Genomic DNA, 17,147 nt, shown 5'->3' on the forward strand with positions numbered 1-17,147 from the left:
ACACCAGTAGGGTAAAGTGTCTTGCCCAAGGACACAACGACCAGGACAGAGACCCCCGGGATCGAACCGGCGACCTTCCAGTTACAGATACGCTTCCCAACCCCCTGAGCCGCGGTCGCCACGTAGTCCTCCTATTGAAGGCTTCATTAGACAAGTGTAACTTAAATAAAGGTAATTTGTGATGCAGCTTTTCAACTGATGTAGCTAGACTGTGTGTGCGTACTTTTGTTTTTTTGTTTTTGTTTTTAACTTTTTTACTTTTATATGGAAGGTCACTTAATGTACTTGTATGTTGCTTTATGTTATCTCTGACCTATACTGTTCTTTTGTTCTTTGTTCGATGGCTGCTTTGTTCTTAACCACCTGTACTTGTACACATCTTTTTGACTTGTAAGATATGCGCTGTAATTGTTAGTTTGTACAATTAAAAAAAAAACATAAACGAAAACTAAACACAGGTTTATGTGGCTTAGGATGACGTCACTGGCGCTCATTTATTTTGAAAACAAACTTTATCAAAAAAAAAAAAAAGAACAAATAAATAAACCAGTTGGCGTGTATTCTTTAACGAGGACCAGAAAAAAACTGTGTGCAGGTTTTAGAAATGAGCTCTTCAACATAAAACCAAATGATAACAGAGGTGTATCGTATTTACAAAGAAACTAACACAAAATATAATGTAGCTGAAACTGCCGTTATATTCTCAAATTCGCTGTTTTATCATATGTACCTGATAATCTGTGTAAACCACACATATTTGGAACAGACTTTTATTTTCACTTGACTACAACCTTTTGATCATTTACAGGCAAACTGCCTGAGAAAATGGCTCGTTTGTCTCATTTTCAGTCAGGCGTTTTCAGGCGGTTACTAGCTGTCAAAGGTGGGGTCCTTACGGTCCTTCCTTCCTTGAGCCGCTCCATCAGCCGCCTGACAGAAAACGACAACCGGAGGTAAAAAATCCAGATTAGCCCGAAATCCTCCAAAAACCGAGCGGGTCTTTCGAGTTATGATGGGCGGAAGGACGAGTGCCATAGCGGCGGGTGTATGCGGGGCTCTCTTTGTCGGTTACTGTATTTATTTCGACAGGAAACGACGGAATGACCCGAACTTCAAGAACAGGCTACGAGAACGTGAGTGTTGACCTCCTCGCTGCTCTTTTTCTCACCTTCGCCGGGTTCGCTGGTTCGGACACCGGGCGGTTTCGTTCGGTCCAGTTAGCTTGTCCAGAGACTGTGGAGGAGCCCTACAATCAATTCAGTAAATTAAACAAAGCATAGCTGGGACTTCATTCATGTTCTCACATCGTTAAGTTAATGGGTTTGTAGCTGACAAGCCACGATGTGACAGTAATCACATTCTTTGCACCCTCCCTGGATCCTGAGCTCTTCCATCCTCTAAAAGGATCTGTAGAAATAACTGGTGACATGATTTGTAAAGGGGAGCATACGATTAGTGGCTGTGCTTTAAAACAAACCATTATTTTGGTGTTACCTAACCCTATTTCGAGGCACAAAATTAAAGGCTTTTATATGGCTGTACACACATAAATATACTGAATATACCAGTGCCGGTCTAAAGTGTGCTACCTCAAACTTGAGCCGCTGGGCAGCTTATGGAGGCTGGATTCAGAGAACCTCTGACACAGTTGTCTCCAAGGCCACATTACCAGGTAGTATTTATATACGTCCAGGTGCTCATCCAGATTTGTCCTGCCAGCAAAACTCTAAACACTGTGAGAGAAAGGCTTTACTATCCTGTGATGTGACCTGCAGCACACACTCATTCACAAAGCTATTTCCATTTCAAGTAATTACACAACAAACATATTTAGCATGATGTCTTGTTAGCTGGGCTTCCAGCCAGCTGGAGATTATCGTGTTATTCCAGGAAGATTGGGCCCTGTTCCAGTTAGTTAATCCAAACATGAGGAAACTCCAGGTTTTCACGTACATGGTAACAGACTCTGTGAGCAAAACCACAGCTCTGAGTTTCTTTCCGACTCCTCTGCTGCTCCTGGACCAGCTGACTGACACTGATGTTTGCTCGTTCATAGAGTTTCTTACAAACAACAACCCAGCTTGTATGTTTGCCATTTTGTGTTCTCACACAAGCGCAGAAGAGAGACGGCAGTTACACCACAGATTGGTAACATGCGCAGAAAAAGATCTGTATTGTGTATTTGTAGCTTTGTAACTCTGGCTCTATCCACAGTAATGCTGCCTGACTTGTGTGAGCATCATATTCTGTCTATGGTAACGACGGAGTGGACCAAGCTGATTAAAATAACTCTGTCCTGCGTGATTTTTGAGAGAAATATGACCCACGCTGGCACACATTCATATTCCTCAGTCCTCTGGGTTATAATCAAGGCTTTACTGTTTATTTACCCGTTGCCATGGTGCACTCAGGTGTTCTGGGGGACACTAAAAGTTTGAAATTGGAGTTTGTTAAATTTGCTTCAGGGAATACGGCCGAAGCAGCAAACTGTGTATAAACAGAAATAAACACATTCCAGTCTTTGTATTGCAGGCAGTTTGTAATTGTTACCAGTCACCTGAACATGGTCAGCTGGACGACACGGTGACAAATAATCACTGGCCTACAAAAATCAGGCCTAAATTTCCAGTAAATAGTTGATTTGAGGGAGCAGAAGCTGAACTTGGAGCTAGTTTAGCTTTAAGCCCATTTCTGTGTCTGTCTTATACTCGTAACTTTGTGAGTGTAGCAGCGACTGTCTAAGACTACTTTCTTGTTAAAACCAAGATGGACATGTTTTGAGGGCTGGAGCAACATGAGCAGTTTGTCCTGTTCTTGTCACAGGGAGAAGAAAGCAGAAGGCTGCCAAAGAGAGGGCAGGCCTGGCAAAGGTGAGCAGTCTCTACACGCCTGCACCTTTACATGTGCACACGCGTGCATGGAGCTGACCGTGTTTCTGTATTAAAGCTGACACCCACCACATTAAAGGACAACTTCAAACCAAAGCACTGATACTGACTCTGCTGTACAACTGCAAGCTACTTCACACAAACGTGACAGAAATCAGCTGTGACTGCTTACTGTGACTGTTGTGCAGCTTCCAGATCTGAAGGATGCTGAAGCTGTGCAGAAGTTCTTCCTGGAGGAAATCCAGTTGGGAGAGGAGCTGCTGGCTCAGGGTAATTTACTCTTTATTGAAACTCGTACCACTGAACTGGTCAAACGGTTTACTGCAGTACAGCCAGTGGTGACCTTGCTGCGGCGCTAAAATGGCTCCTTCCCTGCTGTTGGGACACCCAGTATGGGTACAGACGCCTGCATGTGGAGCTTATAAGCTTTTGTTTCCTTTTGCTTTGACTACAGGAGACTACGAGAAAGGTGTGGATCACCTGACCAACGCCATCGCTGTGTGTGGTCAGCCTCAGCAGCTACTACAGGTGCTGCAGCAGACTCTGCCTCCACCAGTCTTCCAGATGCTGCTCACCAAGCTGCCCAGTATCAGCCAGGTTTGTGAATTGCTCTAGGATCAGTTATGACAGCATGTAGGACATGGAGTCGAGCAGTTTTAACTCTGGAGTCTTTGAATCATCTCTAAAGTGTTCATCAGTCATGCACACGTCAAACCATAAAGCCGAGGACCTTTGTTTCCTGTCTTGCAGCGTATCGTGAGCGCACAGAGTCTGAGTGAGGATGATATAGAATGAGAGAGCCCAGAAGAAGCCACCCCTGCTCCCCGTTTGTTCATCACGACCTGCCCACACCTCGGCCTCCTGTCACTTTCACCCCATCCAGCCTCCCTAAAGGGGTTCAGTTTCTCTTCCTTTGTCCATTGAAAGGTTTTCTTTTTGAACTTGTATTACCCGTTTTGGGGTATTAGGATATCTAAATCATGAGGCCACAAATAAATGTAGAGAAATGCAATCCGGCCTGTCCCCGCTCCCAAATCCTCATGTATGTAATAACCAACTGGGCTGGATTCAAAGATGAATCCGCTCCTTCCTCCAAGGTGGTGCAACACACATCTGACAGGATTATGTACAAGGTTTACGCTGCCTGATGTGGTTGTACCCGCCGTCTCCATGACAACGTCAGTAGTATAAACCAGAATGTGCTCGGATGAGTATTTATTGTTTTGTTACGTCTCGTCTGTCTTTCCATTCTAGACTTGGAAACGCTTTTTAGAGTGACGATATGTTTTGTTCTGTTTGAAGAGGATGGCCCTCTTTAGCAAGAATAAACCATCTGAACAAACCGCAGCTGTGTTGAGTGTTCAGTCCTGGTCACCTGGGCACAGCGCCTCAGAACAGTTTGAGGTCTTTATTAAACCGAGCAGCTGAACCTCTGTGCCAAAGCGCCCTGAGTCCTGGAGGTGCAGCTACTCTGTTCTAATGGTCCTCATCTACAGGCTGGTGGAGGTACAGGGAGGAGAGCAGGAGGCTGCTATGAACTGTGACACGTTAGCAACAGTGACACGAGAGAACGATGCTGCACAGCAACCAACACACTGGTGGTGAGAAAGGTTTCTGCTTTCTTTTGGAGAGAGGATGCCACCGGGCTCTGTGACAGAGGTCAGAGGTCACAACAGCATCTAAACTTCACTGACTCCATCTGCCTTCAAAAGTTATTAGTGTGGATCATTTGCTTTCAATAATAACCAGATTTAGAGGTTTTGCTGGTGATTTGCAAGGAAGAAAGAAAACAGTGACAAATTCAGACACAGAATAAAAGAAATGACGTATTTTAACCAAATAAGTGAAACGGTTACAGATCAAGTCCAACACAGCCCTGTGGGAAGGACCTGTGACTTTATGCTGGGCAGAGGAAGTTCTTGTTTAGCTGCCTGGATGTCAGCTGTGTTGGAGTCGGGCTCTGAACCTGCTGCTCTTCCAAACGACTCTGATCACAGCGACCACATGCTTTTTCTGTCCTCAGTTTAAATATGAACAGACTTTTCTGGCTTCACTCTCTTTTTCTTCAGTGCTTTCTTTTTAGTCTTTTTGTCTGGATCTGCCATCTCTCCTTTGAAAGAAGCGGAGCTTCTGCTCAACTTGCGCTGGTTTCCCATCACCTTCCTTGGGGACTTGAAAGCTCCTCGACCAGCAGCCCTCTCCCGTCCAGAACCCGTCTTCAGAGTCTTGCCGGTCTTCCTTGTTGTTGCTTTGCCATCACCGTTACTCTTCTGCTTCTCCTTCTTCAGTGACCTCTTCACCCGGATGGATCTGCCCTCAAGCTTTGAGCCGTCCAGTTTCAACGCCAGCTGCACAGAATCGGTACTCTGCACAAGGAAGACAAAATGAAGTGTAGAAACACATGGCCTACTTTGACCAAAGCACCAATACTGACGCTTAAAAACTGTAGAATGGAAAAACCACTGGCTGATGTCACACTGGCTACGCCCATCAATGGCACACAGTCTATTGTGGATTCTAATTTATTCTAATTCTGTGCTTTTAGACCTTAAAGTTCCCAAAGTATGAGTACACAGTATAGGTCAGCGGTCCCCAACCCCCGGGCCTCGGACCGGTACCGGTCCGTGAGTCGTTTGGTGCCGGGCTGCGAGAGTTGAGGCTCAGGTGTGAAATGTCTGGTTTTCAGGGTTTTTATCGGTTTTCAGTGTTATTTTGTTATCGTTTTTATCGTTAACTCTGTTTTCCTGGGTGTTTTCACGTGTGTTATGAATAAATCTTCTTTTTTTCATAGCCAAAGCTGTACTGTTTAAACATGGACTGACTTTTGTCACCAGCCATCAGAGGACAACCCTGCAGTGATGCGTATTCAGTTAGAAATCCCAAGCCTTGCCACAGGCGTCTCAAAAAGCGAAATATAAATGCATCTAGAGCTGGGCGATATGAGATTTTTTCATATCACGATATGTTTTTTTCATTTCAGGCGATAACGATATCTATCACGATATAAGCCAAATAACTATATTTGTAAGATTTAAATGTGCCGTTGCTCACAAGTAAAATGTGAAATAATCAGCAGCTTGTTTTTATTTAAATATTTATTTCCCATAATAAGTTCAACAGGGTAGATGTACTTAAGGAACATGAGACTTTTTCAGATAAATAAAGGCAAATATTGCAAACTACACAAAAGGCAGCCGCTAAAGCGTTTAAGTTTCAAAATAGAACAAACGAAACAGACTAAATTGTCAATTCCACTTAGAAACAAAATATTAATTCTAAAAATAAATCTTAGTTTGTTTTACAGAAGAACAGACAAAACTGACTAACTTTTGTCAATATCAAATAAACTGAGAACTAAAAGGAAATTCTCAATCTCTCCTTGTTGTATAGCTGAGCTTTTCAAACAGTTTTAACAGTTACTTTAGTCTGACAAAAGCCGAATGACGAATTAGCGCTTCCAGTCAGAGACTGAGGCTACGTCCACACGTACACGGGTATTTTTGAAAACGGAGATTTTCCGTTTTCGTTTTAAAAAATAATCCCGTCCACACATAAAGGCAGAAATGAAGGAAAACGCTGCTATGAACATGCCAAAGCAGCAGGTGGCGCTAGATTCCTAACCGTGCAGAAATGTTGGCCAATCAGAAGTCTAGAAGCCTCGGTGGGAAAAAGTAAACAAAGCTGGGGCATAGAAGCAGAACCGAGTCGTATGTGTGGAGGGACAGTAACTGTGTGTATATGTAAGCATTTAAACACTGCAGAGAGTAGAATTAACAGTAACAGTATTGTAGAAATTCATTTCACCGAAACAATAACGTGGCGCACAGTGTGACGCATGCACCAGTTTATTGTATTTCCAGACTTGCTTTCGGCACAATTTACAGTGCACGCTACTCTGTTTTTTGTCAGACTTGAAATAGCCGAAATACCTTCACACTACGGAACTTCTATGGCTCTTCCGTTCGACAATCTCTCCGGCGTTGGAACCATCATCTGTTTTCTCTTCGGTCACGCTCGGTTGATTTTTCTAGTCGGCACACTCATTTCCTCCATTACCCGCTGGCTGCTTCCCAAACAAACACACGTGCGGCTTGGCACTTGTGCTGTACGTAACAAGTCACGCGACGTGACGCTGCGGCTGTGATTGGTTCGGCTCTGCGCTACTTAATTTGGATTGGCTGACCTTTTTTTTTTTTTTTTTTAAGAGGACAAGAGCGGCGAGGTCTATCGCGATAGCTTAATTTCTCTATCGAGTAAAAGTTATATCGCGATACATATCGTTATCGTTCTATCGCCCAGCTCTAAATGCAATCCAACATTATTATTTGTTACTCCAGAACCACGATCGTCTCCGAGCTCTTGTACCTCAAACAGGACGTAACCAAATCCTTTCCCCAAGCCCGAGTTCTTGTCTCGCACCAGTCGCACCGCCTCCACTGTCCCGCACTCTTCGAAATGCCTTCGAAAAGTCAGCTCGTTGATGTCTGCAGACACAGCAGGTTGGCTTGAGCTTCAAACTACTCACTCATGGACAACTACACCTTTACCACTGTCTGGAACTCTACTGACGAACTCACCAAATGAGAGATTCCCCACGAAAACAGAACGCTTGTGGTCGTGCTGAAAGAGAACAACAGGATTTCAGTTTAACTGCCAGGAGACAGATACAGCAGAGCATTCTGGGACGTCTGCTGACTCACAGATGAGCTGTCGGCCACTCTGTCCACTCGGATGTGAAAGTCTTTCTCTATCTCCATGCCATTCCTGTGAGGGCAGACAGACAGAAAGAGCTCTATCAGCACGTGTATGTTTGGGTCTTACAGCATTAGCAGGTTTCAGGAGGAGCGTCTGACCTCTCCAAAGCTTTGGTGATGCCATCTTCATCTTTAAACACTACGTAGGCATTGATGCTCTGCTTCTTTGGGTGGACTTTGCGCCTGCGAAGTGAAAAGAAGCTTTTTGGTACAAATGGAAAGGAGTCAACTGAAACCATACTATTAGTTTGTTGGTGGAACCTAGTGAAAGCTCAGGATTAAAAAATAAACAACTTTCAGAAACTCACTTGATAGCAGCTACTTTACGAGACATGGAGGGGTCCTCTCTGACCTGTTGGAATGAAACACAATGTTACTGAAGACGAGAAGCTGCAGCAACCTGGCGACTCTCTCTTTCTTTCAGAGGTGTTTTTACCACAGAGCGGAAGCGAATAGATTCGATGGATCCTTTATCCCTGAAGAGGCTCCGCAGGGTCTGAGAAGGAACAAAAAAGGTTGCCAGTCTTTGAACTTCCACATTATTATTGTCCTATAAATACTGCAATTATTGCACAACAAGCAATTTGCACGTCTCCTGAAAGATCTTGGAAAGAGCCACAGTACAGTTGTGTTTTCACTCTGTCACATAAACACCTGCTAGAAGTTAAAACGTCCAACAAGCGTTTCCAGAGGTTGCAGATCAGACTGGCTGCCTCAGCTTAACCAGTTTCTCCTTGTTATCGTCCCACAGCTTCATCCACAAGTCTCAGTCTGAGGTCAGACCGTTGAGGCTCAATACTGAGTGTGTACAGCGTCTCAGTGCATCTAAAGTGCCATCTGACTCATGACCATATTTGCTCCTGTTACTGCGCCTACGTGACTGAACGAGGGTCATTTAAAACAAACACGGCTGTGTCTCGTCTTCTCCATTCTCCACATAAGGAGAAACAGCGAGGTGGCTCACAGAGGAAGGAGTGGCGCCTGGCTGCTGAAGCTAACACGCAGGGAAACTGACACTAAAGAGAAACTGAAGCTAAAGCGTCTGAGGAGGCAGAAACTCCAGTACTGTGTTAGTCTGCACCTCAGCACTAAACTACACTGCATGTTACGTCAATGTAGTTTATGGATGCAGACTGCTAGTGTCAGATACAGTCAGACGGTCACTATGGATACAGGTGGGTAAAACAAAGAAACTAAATAAACCTTCTTGGTGCAGCTGATGGGAAGGTTGCCGACAAACACAGTCCTTTTCTTCTTCAAGGTCTCCTGCGCCTTGCTGGCCTTCAGCCTCTGTCTCTTCATCACCCAGTACTCTGTGTCGTTCTCTCTGCCCGACTCGGAGGTTTGTCTCTTCCTCTTCCTGTTGGGTTTTTCTGGCCCGTCCTCATCCTCGTCTGCCTTTTGTAAACCACTCTCTCTGAAACCAAATGAACACTTCAAACAAACGGGTTTGAGAAGAGACTTGAATCAAGAAAAAACTGGGGAAAAAGAAATTAACACTCACCTTTTTTCCAGCTCCTGATTGGCTGCTGATTTCTCCTTAGCTGGCTGCTTCTTCTTCTCCTGGCGTGGCTGACCTTTGACCTGTGGGCTTTTCTGCTTCTGCTCTTTGGTTTCTGTGCTTTTTTGAACCGGCTGCCATCATAACACAAAAAGACACTTCAGTCATTTCCTCCCTCTTAAATAATCCATTAGCATTAGAGGCGCTCACTAAAAGTTTGAAAATAAAACGCACAAACTCTAATAAAGAAAAACACTTCATCAAGCTCAGCGAAGGTTAATGCACCTCTGCGTGTCTTAAAGACACCTTACAATAAATAAGTCATGACACACAATAGAAGAAGACAGATTTTCTTGGTTTTTACAGATTTAGTTTCGACTGGTGGTCAAACACGCAGTCACAGACGGGCTGGTTGTGTGCTGCGCTCACCAGAGGCGCAGGCTTGAACAGCAGCGCTGTGGATGCTGCTGCTGTGCTGAATAAAGCCGACAGGGATCCAGAGGCTGCAGAGTTCTTCTGGAATAAGCTTCCTGACACCTGACCCACTGTGTAGTCAGCTGACTGTTGTCCTGGCGACACCTCTCTGCAGAGGACAGAACCACTGAAGTTAACAGGCGATAACACTTTTTGTGCCATATTTAGTTGAGCTGGCACAGCTGTGTGCTCGTTCATATCTGTACACAAAGAAGCAGGGAAGTCTTGGGTCACTCCTTCAGCTACAGAGACCCTCCTACGCTGCCCTTTGTAACTGTTGGATTCGGAGAAATCCAAAGGATCCAGGACACAGAAGTCCATCGCCGAACTTCTGGAGAGGATCTGGGTTCCTGCTCAGTAGGAGCTCATGGCTCCTCCAGCAGACAAACAACCGAGTGAAAAACCTGGACCCTGCGGGGGTCTACTGCTGATGCTGGCTTTGTTTCTTTGGGAGCACCGGTCCCCCCAGATCGAAGGCTCAAGTCTGAGTTCTGAACGTTATCTCACTAATCGTCGTGATATTTTCACTCGTGTTATTAAAGTGTGTGTAAACAAACCTGTTGTGGGCTTTCTTCTTCATGGCTTCCCCTCTTCTTTTTTATCTGGAATAAATGTTTACTGAATGGCCTAAACTCCAGTAAACCTTACAACACAGCCACACGTTTTCTATCCGAGTGGACCGCTGTCCTACTTCGAAATATTCCCCATAGGAACACGGCAAAGCCCTACAAAGGTTCCTATGCTTTTTCTAGCTTTAGGCTGATTTGGTACCGTATAACTAAACTGGGGTGATTTATAGGAAAGGACCAGACACACGTAACGTGTCAGTGAGTATATTTCCTTCGTGGTATAACTTCCTTTTAGAAAAAGGTTTGTGGGAAAACGGTACGACGTTGAAATAGGTCCCATCCGGTGACGCAGCTGCAGGATGTTTTGGTGGGGGCAGGCTGAGTGACTGTTCCGCAGCAAACGCGACATTTATCAAAGGTGTGTATGATTTCACATTAAGTTTGCATTTTTCAAACATTACATGTTTCTCATTTTTCAGAAAGACACAATAAGCTATCCAAACAGTGACATACCGGAAATGTGCAGTATTTACTTATTACACTTAAATGTAGCGTAAGCTGCTTCCTGTTGGAGAAGAACTACAGAGTGGCTCTAGTTTTTTTTCTTCGTAGCTTCCATGGGAGTAGACGAGGCGGAGGTGCCGGTGGATGCGGTGGGTAAGCGGGTGTCCTGCGGCGGGGAGCGGGCCACAGTGCGCTACTTTGGACCTGTACCCCCCACAGCAGGTAGGACCCGGGTTGTACCTCTTACCTGATCACGCATGGATGAACATCATAAACCGCGAACACACAGAGCCAGTCAGTATGACAGAAAGACTTTGATCATGAAATGTTTGCTACGAGCATCATACTGACTGCAGGCCTATTGTTGTTCCTAGAGTATTTAAAAGTAGAATGGGAGGCAGAGCCTTCAGTTTTCAGGCCCCTCTTCTGTGGAACCAGCTTCCAGTTTGGATTCAGGAGACAGACACTATCTCTACTTTCAAGATTAGGCTTCAAACTTCTCTTTTTGCTAAAGCATATAGTTAGGGCTGGACCAGGTGACCCTGAATCCTCCCTTAGTTATGCTGCAATAGACGTAGGCTGCCGGGGATTCCCATGTTATCAGGTCACTCCTCCAGTTAATCGTTAGTAATTATTACACGATTATATCACTGTAGGTCTGTCTCCAATAGTCTTTTATTCACCACCACCAGTTGCAGCAGATTACAGCCTGGTTGTGTCGGAGGTTTCTTCCTGTTAAAAGGGAGTTTTTCTTCCAAACGTCGCCAAGTGCTTGCTCATAGGGGTCATAGGGCCCAGCTGCCTCACATTTGTCATTTAACATATTGATCAAACTTATATTTTGATTAAGAATAAATATGATTGACTTTTAGCAACAGTGTACCGTGACAAAGCCTGTGTCATTTCAAACCCAACAGACTGGACGCAGAGAGGGAGGAAAGCTGGGAGGGGGCGGGGCTTTTTCCTGTCCCCCTCTCTCGATACATGTCCAGTCCGAGTACACGGATGAAATCACACCGATGAAGCAGATTTAACCACATGCTTGCATCACTGCGTTGCCATTAGTATAGCTGTGTGTTTGTTTTGTGGTTTGTAGGTCTGTGGCTGGGTGTGGAGTGGGACAACCCCGACAGAGGCAAACATGACGGCAGCCACGAGGGAGTGCAGTATTTCACGTGCAGGTAAAGTGCTCAAGCGTGCTTTGCCTGCACGCCTCCTGTGAGATAATTACTTTATAAAGTCTTCTGTGAAAATGTCCTGATACGTTCCCTTTGTTCTCAGACACCCCACAGGAGGCTCCTTCGTCCGTCCGGCAAAGGTGAGCTTTGGAGTGGACTATCTGACCGCCGTGCGACAGGAGTACAAGATCGACTCCGAGGAGGTGCTGAGTGAGGAGATCTCCATCTCCAAGAAGAAGCTCAAGTGGGGGAACATCAAGGAGCGTGGGTACGATGCTGTGTGGTCAGGAGAAGAGCGTCACACAGCTGTGCTATTAGAGCAAAATATCATAAGGATGTTATCAGCTTCAGTTCTGTCGCCTGGTAGTTGTTGGTAGCATCCACCTGCAGTAATGCATGTGTTATGACGCTCAGCTGAGCTGCAGAGTCAGTGCTGATGAAGCGAGGAGGAAGATGAAAGTCACCTGAGACACAGCTCACACGTCTAAGGTTTTATATAGTCAGGCATCATAAAATCATCAGGTCTCATAACTAAGTAAACACAGCCTGAGATGAACAGCAGCACCGAGTCATTACTGTGTGAATCCAGCCTCTGGGGTTCGTTTGGTCTGTGTCTCAGGATGTGTTTCGTCACAGTCTGAGGGCTGTTCCCACAGTCAGATCCAAGACATCAGTTGCATGTGTGTCCACTCAGAAACAGTCACAGCCTTTGTGTTCACAGTTTTCACTCCTGTTATAAACCTGCACACTTTGTATTGTGTGTCTGTGTGTGTGCAGTTTTGAGAGCCTTCCCTCAGTGCTGCTGAGCCGCTCTGACGTGAGCTGGTCTGGTGCTGATGGGGAAATCAGGACCACAACTCCCAGTATCCTTCTACAGACGGTGCTGGATGCTTTACTGGCACTCAGGATGTGTGAGCTTCACAAAGCGTTCCCATTTCTCAGAGTCTGTCAGGTTGTGATTGCGAGCAGTGTGGATGCGACACCTTAACCATGCTGATCAGATGTGGAGTGGCTGGACCTGACTGGGACTCTGATGTCGTGCTGGGAGGATGTGGCCACCATCAGCCAGCAGCTGGACAGACTGGAAGGACTGCAGCTCAGGTGTGGGTGTGTGGGACACTTTGTTTGGCCACGCTTTCCTTCCACTCAACATTGTGTTGTGTTTCTGTCTTCAGTTACAACAGACTCCGTTTGCCCCCTGACCCCTCGGCTCTACGCCACGCTTTCTCAGCCCTCAAAGTCGTTGTGCTCAACGGCTGCCAGCTCACCTGGCCACAGGTACGCAGCGCTGTGGCACTTATATTTACTTTTGTGTTTCAGCTCCGGGGTAACATTCACATCAAAGAGTACACTAACTTAAAGTTTAAAGAAAGGAGAATTTAAAGCGTTCCCTCTTTTTCTGTTCTCTACCACTCACATTGCTGCGTTCAGTCATTTTCTTTCTGTCATGTTTCTTCTCCTCTTCCCGCTGAACCTGCTTCTGGCTCGAGTCTCTTCCTCTTCAAAGGGAGTTCTTCCTCCCCGCTGAGGCCAGATTCTCGTGGGTCGTCCGTTCTCATCATGGACAGTGTTGGGTCTTTAGATGAACTGCTTCTGTTTAAATGAAATCTCTTTTCCGCCTCTGATCTTGCTTTCCTCTCAGATTCTGGAATGCGCTCCCATGTGGCCACAGCTGGAGGACCTGTGTGTGGAAGAAAACAGCATCACAGAGCTGCAGAGGTAACACTTTATCATCATCATCTTCTGTGTGCCCTGCCTTGCCTTTAGATGTGTGTTTTCACTCAAAGCTGCCTGAAACCAGCTGTGCTGTGTCTGTTTACAGGCCTGAGGGACTGCTGCAGTCGCTGAAGAGTCTGAGCTTGTCCAGTAATCCTTTGGTGCAGGACAGCGTGCTCAGTTTATCTGCTCTGCCCAGGTACAGTACGAAGTGTCAGCCACGCGTCGATGTAACGTGCTGCACGTGCTTGTGTCCAGTGTGAGTTCATCCATGCAGACACGTTTGCAGCTCCACTGTCAGTTAACCTGATGCTGAGCAGCATGCGTGCGTTTCTCTGACTGCTTTGGTTTCAGACTGCGTGCATGAACTCACGCAGTGAGGACTGCTCCGTCCTGCAGCAGCACGAGTGGGAAACATGCCATTTATTTTCTGTTTCAGGTTCTATCACTGAGTCGGGTCATGTCTGTACATGTGTGCTGCGCTCAGCTGTGAACCCTGTCCGGCTGCTCTGTTTCTAGACTGCCATCCTCAGCCCTTCTGTTGAACTGCAGTCCTCTGTATATTTAGCTAGCTAGCTCTAGCTCATGTTAGAGCAGCATCTTGTCAAAATATATGGAAACAGCTGTGTTGCTAGGCAACCCAGCGGCCACAGCAGGGATTTTACCCCGCCCCCTGCAGCTCTAGGTGGAAGTGGTGATCCCACACACCCAAAAACCAGTACTTGGTCTGATTTTAGGAGGGATTTTTACGGCGTTTGCACCATAGTCACAGTTTTCTGTTTGTTGTTTAATAAAAGCAGCTGGAGTGACTCTGGTGTGTTTCTCGTGGCAGGCTGGAGCAGCTGAATTTATCCAAGACCGGACTGTCTGTCATTCGGTTTGAAGATGCTGCCCCCGGTAACGACACAGTTTCCAGCCTAACAGCATCTGTTGTCCTTTTGTGTGTGTAGAACAGCTTTCTGTGCGACTGCAAACGTGTCAGTGACAGTCTCTGCTCTGCAGGGTCTCACACAGCCGCGTATGCAGCGCTGAAGAACCTCAACCTGGACCACAACAGCATCACTGAGGTCAGTGTGTTCCTGCACCAGCACACGGCTGCTGTGGTTAACCAGAACTGTGACCGACGTTTCACTGGAACACAAACATCTGCAACATTGTTCTGTGGTTACAAAACTAACAAACATCAAACATGCTAGAAATAACTTTAGCTTCAGGTCAGTGAAACGTGTTGCCATAGAAACGGTCAACAGCTGCGACTGTGTCTGCTTGTGTTGTTGTAACTGTTGTTACACTGGTGTAAGTGTACTTCTGTAGACTGGAGTGAAGCCAGTCTGGAAGCTGTCTAACACTGCAGTGCTGTGGGCGAAGGTTGCACTGTGACACACAGCAGCAGCTCCAGACTGCGTGTTTCATGCAGTCACTGTTACATCCAGCGTGGGTGCTGAGGCTGTCTCCACGTTACGCCGGCTCGGTCGTGTCATTTTTGTTCTTCTGTCCAGCTTTGTGATTGGACGTTATTTAAAATAAACTCTACGCCAGTTTAAAGGAAGTGTTTCTCTTTCTCACTTAGTGGTTTGTGGTGAACGAGCTGGCCAAACTTCCCAGTTTGGTCCGGCTTTCTTGCCGTGGCAACAAGCTGGTGAGCAGGGATGGAAACCCGAAAACAGCCAATCAGATGCTGATCGCTAAACTGGGACAGCTGGTTGTGCTGAACAGCTGCGAGGTGAGCTCGATTGTGAGGACTCTGCCGATGCTTTGGAAACGTGCGGACGCTGTGTCCTGACACGTCTTCAGATTGCTGTGTGACAGATTAGAGCGCCGCAGAGCCCCGCCTCTTGTGTATGAGTTCTGGGCATCATGTCGGTGCTGTCCTGTGCTCAAGCTGCTGGGCTTTTCTTCAGATTCACGCTGACGACAGGAGGGGAGCGGAGCTCGACTATATCAAGATGTTTGGAGAGGAGTGGCTAAAGGCGGGTGGGCGGAGTCAGCCCAGCCCTCAGTTCATCTGTGAACACCCTCGTTATCAGGCCCTCATCAGCAGTAAGTCAGGCTGTGGGGTCAGATGACCTGAGACAGCTCCAGCTTTATTATTACTGACATGGTCTCAGTCACTAACTCCATGTTCCTGTTCCTCAGAGTATGGCGCTCCTGAGGAAGGCGAGCTGAGGAAGCCGGAGCCTTTTGCCCTGAAAAATCAGCTGTTAAGTAAGTCCCGCCCCTTTCTGCTGTCTGAGTGGCTCCACGAATGAACGTGAATCAAAGACAGTTTCATTGTCCTTCCTTCATCAGAGATTACCTTTGTGTTTCCGGACGATGCTAACCGCAAACCACTGGAGAAGAAACTTCCAGGTACGAGCTCAAAGCCTCGACTCTCATTAGATTATCAGCGCTCTCATCTGTCTGTGGAGCTCTGCACATAAACAGTGGCATGTGTTTCTGTACTGTAGCCTCCATGGTTGTGCAGAAGGTGAAGGGCCTGCTGTACAGGCTGCTCAAGGTCCCTGCAGCAGATCTGAGGCTCACCTACACCAGCCCCAAGGTAGCACACTCAGTAAAGGCAGGAGCCCCGTGGCCTTCACAGAGAGCAGCACACACGTTCACTGGTTTTCTTGTTTGTGCCTCCATGTTCAGTCTGAACATGCCACTGTGGGACAGTAAAATGTTCTTGCTCTTATAGATGGTGGGGACAGAGTTCGAGATCGACAGTGACCTGAAAACACTGCAGTTTTACTCCATAGAGGATGGAGACCAGGTGCTGGTGCGCTGGTCCTGACCCAGTCCAGGTCTTGAAGACCCACAGGAGGAACAGAGGAGAGACCTGTTGAAATGAGATGGAGACTCACATGAGCTGCTTCTGTGCACAGCTGCACGCCACTGGATTTGTTGATGCCTCATTTCAAACATGGCAGACACGTTTTATTTTTGTTGTGGTTCCTCTGACGCTGCATCGTCCTCAGAGGAGGTGAGCATTACAGGCAGAGATGCAGACTGAACCATGAAGTGTTAGTGTCTGGTCTGTAAATGGAAACAGCAAAGCGATGCTGAGAAATCAGAGGACAAACACTGAGTGGAGTGTTTCAGTCAGGCTCAGTGTCAGCTGGTAATAAACCACCATGGTCCAGATCGTTATTAGTGTGAATGCTGATTAAACATTGACAGTACTGAGACTCTGTTTTTATTCTGCTCTCTCTCAGCACCGTTCATCCTCCTCTGTGGGACGTGTTTATAGTTTATTTATTTATATAGCACATTTAATTACAACAGAAACTTCGACCAAAGCGCTGTGCAAGAATACAACATACCAAGGTAACTTATGCTATTGATAGCAAACACCAAATATGAATTAGCAAATAACTCTCATGTTGTATTAAAAGCCAGTAAATAAAAATGTGTTTTAAGATAAGATTTAAAAAGATTGACAGTATGAGCCTGTCTGATGTGTAGGGGTAAATTATTCCACAACTTCCACAGCTGACTGCAAATGCTCGATCACCTCTGTGAACCAGCCTCGACCTTGGTACAGCTAAAAGCAAAAGATCACTTGACCTAAGAGATCTAAGGGG

At 46.2% G+C, this 17,147-nt stretch overlaps 3 protein-coding genes across 3 annotated transcripts; 2 read left to right on the forward strand and 1 right to left on the reverse strand.

The window, feature by feature from the left end:
* Window positions 1-885: 885 nt before the first annotated feature.
* Window positions 886-4,231, forward strand: tomm20b (translocase of outer mitochondrial membrane 20b). Its single transcript, XM_005950419.3, has 5 exons — window positions 886-1,133; window positions 2,824-2,870; window positions 3,077-3,158; window positions 3,343-3,485; window positions 3,639-4,231. The coding sequence occupies exons 1-5, from the start codon at window positions 1,010-1,012 to the stop codon at window positions 3,681-3,683; spliced, it is 441 nt and encodes a 146-aa protein (XP_005950481.1). The 5' UTR covers window positions 886-1,009; the 3' UTR covers window positions 3,684-4,231.
* A 470-nt stretch (window positions 4,232-4,701) lies between these two features.
* rbm34 (RNA binding motif protein 34) lies at window positions 4,702-10,307 on the reverse strand. Its single transcript, XM_005950417.2, has 11 exons — window positions 10,175-10,307; window positions 9,573-9,726; window positions 9,147-9,277; window positions 8,846-9,059; window positions 8,079-8,138; window positions 7,951-7,994; window positions 7,742-7,825; window positions 7,589-7,652; window positions 7,466-7,508; window positions 7,254-7,372; window positions 4,702-5,254 (listed from the first exon to the last, which is right to left on the reverse strand). The coding sequence occupies exons 1-11, from the start codon at window positions 10,195-10,197 to the stop codon at window positions 4,913-4,915; spliced, it is 1,278 nt and encodes a 425-aa protein (XP_005950479.1). The 5' UTR covers window positions 10,198-10,307; the 3' UTR covers window positions 4,702-4,912.
* A 191-nt stretch (window positions 10,308-10,498) lies between these two features.
* On the forward strand, window positions 10,499-16,751 carry tbce (tubulin folding cofactor E). The gene is made up of 17 exons (XM_005950418.2): window positions 10,499-10,604; window positions 10,799-10,912; window positions 11,787-11,871; window positions 11,972-12,136; window positions 12,646-12,731; window positions 12,870-12,969; window positions 13,044-13,146; window positions 13,511-13,587; window positions 13,691-13,783; window positions 14,417-14,481; window positions 14,587-14,651; window positions 15,155-15,307; window positions 15,486-15,624; window positions 15,721-15,789; window positions 15,874-15,933; window positions 16,032-16,123; window positions 16,262-16,751. The coding sequence occupies exons 2-17, from the start codon at window positions 10,804-10,806 to the stop codon at window positions 16,355-16,357; spliced, it is 1,557 nt and encodes a 518-aa protein (XP_005950480.1). The 5' UTR covers window positions 10,499-10,604; window positions 10,799-10,803; the 3' UTR covers window positions 16,358-16,751.
* The last annotated feature ends 396 nt before the right edge of the window (window positions 16,752-17,147 follow it).

This window comes from Haplochromis burtoni, unplaced genomic scaffold (assembly GCF_018398535.1).
Source record: "Haplochromis burtoni strain Fernald_Lab_line unplaced genomic scaffold, NCSU_Asbu1 Contig_782, whole genome shotgun sequence".
In the NCBI taxonomy this organism is placed as follows: domain Eukaryota; kingdom Metazoa; phylum Chordata; class Actinopteri; order Cichliformes; family Cichlidae; genus Haplochromis; species Haplochromis burtoni.

Coding starts and splice junctions, on each gene's coding strand:
- tomm20b (XM_005950419.3), top strand. CDS start 1,010: ATGATGGGCGGAAGGACGAGTGCCATAGCGGCGGGTGTATGCGGGGCT. Junction 2,871..3,076: donor AGAGGGCAGGCCTGGCAAAG/GTGAGCAGTCTC, acceptor ACTGTTGTGCAG/CTTCCAGATCTGAAGGATGC. Junction 3,486..3,638: donor AGCTGCCCAGTATCAGCCAG/GTTTGTGAATTG, acceptor CCTGTCTTGCAG/CGTATCGTGAGCGCACAGAG.
- rbm34 (XM_005950417.2), bottom strand. CDS start 10,197: ATGAAGAAGAAAGCCCACAACAG. Junction 7,995..8,078: donor CTATTCGCTTCCGCTCTGTG/GTAAAAACACCT, acceptor TCATTCCAACAG/GTCAGAGAGGACCCCTCCAT. Junction 7,373..7,465: donor CGTGGGGAATCTCTCATTTG/GTGAGTTCGTCA, acceptor CTGTGTCTGCAG/ACATCAACGAGCTGACTTTT.
- tbce (XM_005950418.2), top strand. CDS start 10,804: ATGGGAGTAGACGAGGCGGAGGTGCCGGTGGATGCGGTGGGTAAGCGG. Junction 12,137..12,645: donor GGGAACATCAAGGAGCGTGG/GTACGATGCTGT, acceptor GTGTGTGTGCAG/TTTTGAGAGCCTTCCCTCAG. Junction 15,790..15,873: donor CCTGAAAAATCAGCTGTTAA/GTAAGTCCCGCC, acceptor TTCCTTCATCAG/AGATTACCTTTGTGTTTCCG.